This window comes from Salvelinus fontinalis, chromosome 28, assembly GCF_029448725.1.
Source record: "Salvelinus fontinalis isolate EN_2023a chromosome 28, ASM2944872v1, whole genome shotgun sequence".
NCBI classification, from domain to species: Eukaryota; Metazoa; Chordata; class Actinopteri; order Salmoniformes; family Salmonidae; genus Salvelinus; species Salvelinus fontinalis.
In genome coordinates this window covers 19,898,573-19,906,130 of record NC_074692.1, presented here as the reverse complement: position 1 = coordinate 19,906,130, position 7,558 = coordinate 19,898,573, and the positions used below count along the sequence as shown (strand labels likewise).

The window sequence follows — 7,558 nt, the reverse complement described above, 5'->3', positions numbered from 1 at the left end:
TACCTCAAGTACCTTCTATCCCAGCACATCGACTTGGTACTGGTACCCTGTGTATATAGCCAAGTCATCATTACTCATTATGTATTTATTCCTCATGCTATTATTTAAATTTTATTTACATGTTATTCTCTCTGACTTGTTGGGAAGGGCGGCCCGTAAGTAAGCATTTCGCTGTTCGTCTACACCTGTTGTTTATGAAGCATATGACAAATTACTTAATTTGATTTTTATTTGATTTGAATTGTTGAGTAGTCAAACTCTTTTAATCTAAAATAATTGTATTGATCTCTGAATAGAAGAAGAGGAGGAAAAAGAAGAAGAAGATTTATTGGTTCAATAAAACTTGGGTGATTTAGGGTGTGGTTGAATAGTTTTCGTGTTATCAATGAGAAACAGACAAGCAGAATCTTGCAAAATCCTGCACATATGAATGATACTTTTCAGCATGAAATATTGACAAACATTTTCATGACAGTAGTTCTATCTATCCCCTTTGAGGTCACTCAAAGTATCTCCACTCTCACCAATCACAGACGATAAGGGGCCAATATGGGAGTTGTTGAAATGGCACATGACGTCATTTGTAGTACGCAGCCGCAGCGGAAAAAGTGACAATGGTCCTGATCAAGGAATAGTAAGTCCAAACTTTTATTGATTTTACTGTAATGTGTGTGATAATAATATACAATATTTTTGAATACTGCGATTCTTCGTTGATGTTTTTACTCAAATAAAAACTTTGTTTGGTAGGGTGGGATTGTTCAGATCCGGCCTACCCGATGACAGCGAGTCAGCATAGGCTCCTAACGTTAGCCGACGCACCTTTCTTTCGGCTTTTCACTGCTATTGTGTTAGCCAGCTGGATATCAAAGTACAACAATATGGAATATTTTTCGATTATCTAGTATCGAAAGGGTACACTAACCAGCTAGCTAACAATGTACGGTATATTGTTTGGTGTAGGTTGAACGTTTAGCGTTTTTGTAGCTTACTGTCGATAATGGTAACTTTCTAGTTAGCTACCTAGCGGAAGGGAGACTAAAGTGCACGCGTACCACAAGTTCAGTCCACTGCCTGTAAAACCCAGTTTCCCCAAAAGTATCTTAAGGCTAAGTTCATCGTTAGAACCGGTTTTAATGATGAACGTAGCCTTGTGGTGCGTTTGGGAAACAGTACACTGGTGTGTTGAACAGGGTTGCCAACTTTGAACGTCTTGCTGACGGTGCTCAAGTCTTCCTGGCAGGCTAGTGATTTATGAACTTTGACCAAACTGCTGACCAAGGACAAATCTGCTTGTGAGAGAAATAACAAGGGAGCATCGGACATTCTGCACTGACACTTGGTGTGCCAATGGTTCCAAGTTGAAACAATCAGTATGCCTTAACCAGTTTGATTCAGGAAGACGTTTGTATGTCTGAAGAGGTAGAATGTACTCCAACTTGTGTTGATTGTCAGTAGGCCTATGCATTTGTATTCAACTTGATGTGATCCATATCATTGATTCGTAATGCAGCTATGCCCTGCCTCGTATAAAAGCCTACTAAACTAGGCTTATTGCTATACTTTTTTTTCTCCTCAATCAGTGTTTACAGTCATATCATGTGTGGAGTAATCTCACCACATTCAGAATACAAACAATTTAGTAGGGAGATTATTTTCTAACTTTGTTACACTAATCTATTGCAGAGTTAAGAAACACAGTCTTTGAGAAACACCCACAGGCATGTTCTGAATTTGTGAGCGTGTAGCCTACTGCAGATCCACGCTGAAGTTGTGTGGCTGCTCTCATGCACATGCCACTCAGATTTAGGCCAATGTCACTAATTGTTAGCTCACAAGGCTGAGAATAGACATCCTGTCTTCAATAGCCTCATTTTTGTTATGAGAGGTAGAGTTTCATCTGTCTTTTATTTTAATAAAATAGCCTGATCTAGCATATTTCAATAAGTGGTGTGGTTTGTATGACCTTGTTGCATGCCACAAGTCGAACAGTGAAATCTTGCAGTACACCAGTTTGGCCTTCACGGCCCCTGTCTGTCAGTCACTGTAGAGGATAGGCAAAGTCTCTCCTCTTTCCTTCTTTACTCGCGATCTGAAAACCCAGAAGTGCTCTTTAAATGCCGGTAAAGCGTATACCTCAAGTGCCCATTCCTGAATGCATCTCAGAGCACATCTGATGTTCCTTCACTCATTCACACACATTGTTAAACGATCACAAATGAACATGTACATGATTTACTTACTTAGTCCTATTCAGTTATCAACGACATAGGCTAATAAATAGCTTAATACACTGCCTGCATTTATTCCAGACAGATTTAGGTGAAGGTATGGTTAACTTGCTTGTCCCATATATTGTTTCACTTTAGTGAGAAGCAAAACTTTACTCTCCTGACACTTATGCCACATTTGTACAATCAAAAAATAAATCTACATTTGGCATTTTATTTTCGAATGATCTGTCGCTCGTTCAACATGCCTGGGTGAGAATAAATAATAATATCAAGCAAGTATTGGCTTGGATAACGACAGACGTCATCAGCAATGGAATAATATATAGGCAGACAAAGTAGGCCTAGTAAACAATGCCGAGTAGACAGACAAAAACAACCATATAGCCTCAGCAAAGTTGACTGGAAATAACTAGATTGAACAACAATGACTAGCTACGGATTTTGATTCATACACGATGTTTGGAGAAGGGGAAACTTGTGGCCTGAGACGAGTTGCTGTGTGAGTCTGTCTGGGAAAATGAGAGCCGGTGGAGAGTGGCTTGTTCTAATCCAATTATTGCAGCAGGCTCAACCTTTACCCCGCCCGTTTCTTTACATACAGAAGCACTAGCCAATAGTTATTTAGAGCACACAGCACTTCATACTGTTTGAGTGAAAGAGATGCGTGCTGGCGGCTGAAAAATACTTTTTTCCTGATCAATGATAATTGCAAAAAATACTTGTCATAATCGTATTTGGAAAATTCTCCATATCCGTTACGATAGCACACTTCTAGTAAATGCATTTTACGTCTCTATCCATTCTCAACATGGCTTAGTGTGTGACAGAGCATTGTCTCAGGCTAGCATGTTACTCAGATCTCACACACATCTAAGATCTGCCAGCTTTACAGGTTTTAGGATGTGACCCCATTACAACAGTCATCTTCCGAACTGAAAAGTACCCTTATTGCCTGGGTATATGGATAACCGACCTCTGTAAGATGGTCACTGGTTGTAATGCTATTAGGGATGCACCGATATGACATTTTTGTCCGATACCGATATCCAATATTTTCCTTGCCAAAAAACACGATACCGATATACATTTTTTTTGCAGCCTTTTTAAGCATTCTAATACAGTTAAATAGTTCAAACACACACTGACCAAAAAGTTATTTTGTTGGCATTTGCGTATGTCCTGATTACCAGTAAAACATAATCAAAACGTAATTCCTTCACTTACTTACGGTTTTGTTATTCAGCCATTTCATTCTCAACCAGGATATCATCATACATGTCAGTGAAGTTTCAGCTCTGTCGGTCCGTGGCGCCTCTTCCTCAGTGCGCACTGTGTCCTTTCCATCTTGTCCAGCTGTGTCTGTAACATTTCACGTAAACCCTGTTTCTTGTCTGCATCGAAGTAGTGGTCCTTGTACCTAGCATCAAGCATGGTGGTGACTCAGAATAGAGGCTCAGAGAGAATGCCACCGAATCGCTTGTTCACAGCCTCTAGTACTTTTGTAAGTTTAACCCCACGGTCTGTGTCGGCAGTTTTGTTGAGCAGGCGTTTCAATGCCATGACAGAGGGTATCACGTCTGCTGCAGATGCAGTTGATGAGCTTTTTTCTCGAGTCAGTTGTTCGAGTGGCCCTAGGAGTGTGTTCATGTTTCTAAGTTTCAAACATGTTCTCAAATGCCATTGAAATGGCAGCAGCGGTATGAGAACCAGCACATTCTTGAGTAGGGTCGTACATTTTGGGGAATATTCAGATGTGGAAACTTTCTGTTGGAATTAACGGAAATGTGTATATATATATATATATATATATATATATACAAATTAATATTAATACCATTTAAATGTAGATGTTTGCATTGGATATATTTACCATATTATATGGAGACAGAAACCTAAACCTTTTACCTTTTATCATAAGTAGACATAATTGCAAATAATTAAATCCTTCCAATATAAAAAAACACTTGAACTTTAATTACCTAAATGAGTTGACTCTACACATGGGATGATTTCACTGAACAATAAAATAAAGGGAATATTTAAATGATCCATCGCATGTCCCAAAAATGTTTTCAAAATACATCTGTAAAATGATAGTCTAGACACTAAGGCTTTGGTTGTCTTCCTCTCAGGCTCACGTCTTCTCTCTGGACCTCCTCAATGTCCACCTCTTCAACATCAGACTCTCTGAGGCCTCATCTTCACTGTTACTTTCCAACCTTGTTGCGGATGGCTCGTTGTCAGGCTCAAATCTGCCTGGATGGCCAATAATTTTTCAACCCTTGTATTGGTCAGCCTGTTGCGTGTTTTGGTTTGTCTGTTCCCAAACAAGGACCAGTTGCGCTCTGAGATGGGTGATGTTGGTGGGATTTGGAGGATGATGGAGGCAACAGGGGAAAGAGACTCAGATCCACAAAGTCCCTTCCACCAGGTGGCTGATGATATGTTGGCACGACTGCCATATTGCATATTCATCCCAAAGCCCTTGCTTGGAAGTGTACTTCACCAGACTGCCAAGAACCTTGCCCTCATCCAGGCCAAGGTGGCGAGGTGTTGATCTCTGCACCAGACAGGATGCTCTTGCCAGCATACTTGGGTCCAACATGTACACTGTGGCAGAAGTCTTCAAGCTTCAGGCAGAAGTCTTCACGCTTTTTGATTTATTTCAGAACTTCAGTTTCCTCTGCTTGGTGCAACAGTGAAGTGGGCAGAGCAGTACGGATTTCTTCTCTTCAGACAGGATGGCATTGTCTCCCTCAATCCGTGCAATGGCTACTGCTATAGGTTTCAAGCTGCTTACCACTCTCTCCCAAAACACATCATCCAGGAGGATCCTCTTGATGGGGCTGTCCATATCGGAGACTGATATGGCCATTTCTTGGAGAGACTCCTTCCCCTCCAGGAGACTGTCAAACATGATGACAACACCACCCCAACGGGTGTTGCTGGGCAGCTTCAATGTGGTGCTCTTATTCTTCTCACTTTGCTTGGTGAGGTAGATTGCTGCTATAACTTGATGACCCTTCACATACCTAACCATTTCCTTGGCTCTCTTGTACTGTATCCATTGTTTTCAGTGCCATGATGTCCTTGAGGAGCAGATTCAATGCATGAGCAGCCCAGCCAATGGGTGTGATGTGAGGGTAGAACTCCTCCACTTTAGACCAAGCAGCCTTCATGTTCGCAGCATTGTCTGTCACCAGTGCAAATACCTTCTGTTGTCCAAGGTCATTGATGACTGCCTTCAGCTCATCTGCAATGTAGAGACCGGTGTGCCTGTTGTCCCTTGTCTGTGCTCTTGTAAAATACTTGTTGAGTGGTGGAGATGATGTAGTTAATTATTCCTTGCCTACGAACATTCGACCACCCATCAGCGATGATTGGAATACAGTCTGCTTTTTACATGATTTGCTTGACCTTTACTTGAACTCTGTTGAACTCTGCATCCAGCAAATGAGTAGATAACGCAGTCTGGTTGGAGGGTTGTATGCTGGGCGAAGAACATTCAGAAATCTCTTCCAATACACATTGCCTGTGAGCATCAGAGGTGAACCAGTTGCATACACAGCTCGAGCAGGACATTCATCAGCATTTCTGACTACGTTCCTCCATTGAGTCAAAATAAACTTCTGATTCTAGGAGGACCATGAGCTGTTGCTATCGATAAGGTGTCTGATTCATCATTTTCACCTCGAATAGAAGTAGAGGGACTTTTGTCAGAGGTCGCTTGTTGTGAGCACAGAGGGAACAATGTGCACTTGGCCAGATGATTCCGCATCTTTGTTGCTTTCTTCACATCTGATTTGGCACAATATTTGCACATGTACACAGCTTTTCCTTCTACATTAGCTGCAGTGAAATATCTCCACACATCAGATAGTGCCAGTGGCATTTTCCTTTAAAGATTAGTAAAAAATAACAAATACAATTCCATGTACAGGTAAATAGTTAAGCAGTTAAATTAAACAACTCCTTGGATAAGATATTTTTTTATTTTATGAAACATGTATGGAAACGGGTGGATTAACATTCCTCAGTTAGCAGGCTCAAGCAAGCTAAAACCCACATGGTAGCAAAAACTAACTAGCAGAAATTGTTAACAAGTTATAAAGGATTTAAACACACTTTGCTGTAAGCTACAATTTACTAGTTAACAAAAAATCATGTATGTCATAAAATATATTCACCCCACCCAGTATTGTAATCAAAATTTAGACCTAGAATTGCCTTAAGTGTATCCCACAAAAAAAGGTTCACTGTTACAAACTAACTTTTTTTGATGAATTTAAGCCAAATTTCCCAAATTCCCGAGCTTAACTTCCAATGGAAAATTTTCGGAAATTTTCCGGCCCTTGGCAACACTATTCTTGAGCATGCAATATGGCTTTCTTCAGAACGAAACCCTTGTCAACCCACTTTGCTGTCAAACCCTGCATGCTCATTGGGCTGACATCGCTGGTCCAAATGTTAGTCGTGAAGCTATTAGCAGTGACGCCCTTAGCAGGTAGCTCATGGATGTGCCTTTCAACAATACTGTGTTACTCCGGTCAGGCAACATATGAAATATCGCGACTACTTGGTAGTGTGTACCGAGACTCGAGGTGCTCGACCAGTCGGCGAAAGCCAACATCATCCACGACAGAGAACGGTTGATTGTCAAGGGCAATGAATTCCATTATCTTGGCGTTAATGGATTTCGCCTTTGAGTTGTCTCGCTGAAATCTTCTTAATCTTTCAAATGACTGCTCGACTTGAAGTTGTTTAGTTGTTGGAAGTGTGCGCTTAGTTTTTTTTTCTGCTTTTGTTGTAAGTAGTCGCTGAACTTCTGGGGGTGATGCACTTTCAAATGAGTAATTAGGTTTGTGGTATTGAAAGATTTCACTTTCTCCCCTTGGGAAATAATTGCAGCACAAACATTGCATATGGCCTTTTTGTTATCTTCCTTTGAAACTTCAAAATAAATCCCACACAGCAGACATTGTGGGCTAGCTTAGGAATGCTGTATTGCACGTGTAGCGCTGTATTTTTCGTGGCGTCATTACGTCATCTACCTACGTTATATAGGTATGCACGTCAGCGTTGACATCGGTTTTGTACATCAGCATTAAACTAGACATCGGGCCGATGCCAACATTTGTAGCAAATATCGGCCGATTCTGATATGCTAACCGATATATTGTGCATCCCTAAATGCTATTCTTGAGTTGTTACTGCTTTCAAGGCTATGGTCAATGGTATCATTTTACAGTGTGTACTACAGCACTGTTTGGTAAATGATTGTAACTCATTGGTTCTTTTATGTTTAAGGTTAACCATAGATCAAC

At 40.8% G+C, this 7,558-nt stretch overlaps 1 protein-coding gene across 1 annotated transcript in view; it reads left to right on the top strand.

The window, feature by feature from the left end:
• Nucleotides 1-556: 556 nt before the first annotated feature.
• The window catches only part of LOC129826332 (phosphatidylinositol transfer protein beta isoform-like), a 48,017-nt gene continuing 41,015 nt past the window's right edge, over nucleotides 557-7,558 (top strand). Inside the window, exon 1 of the mRNA XM_055886930.1 lies at nucleotides 557-634. Coding sequence (XP_055742905.1) covers nucleotides 615-634 — 20 coding nt within the window. The 5' untranslated portion in view covers nucleotides 557-614. The remainder of the gene's footprint in view (nucleotides 635-7,558) is intronic.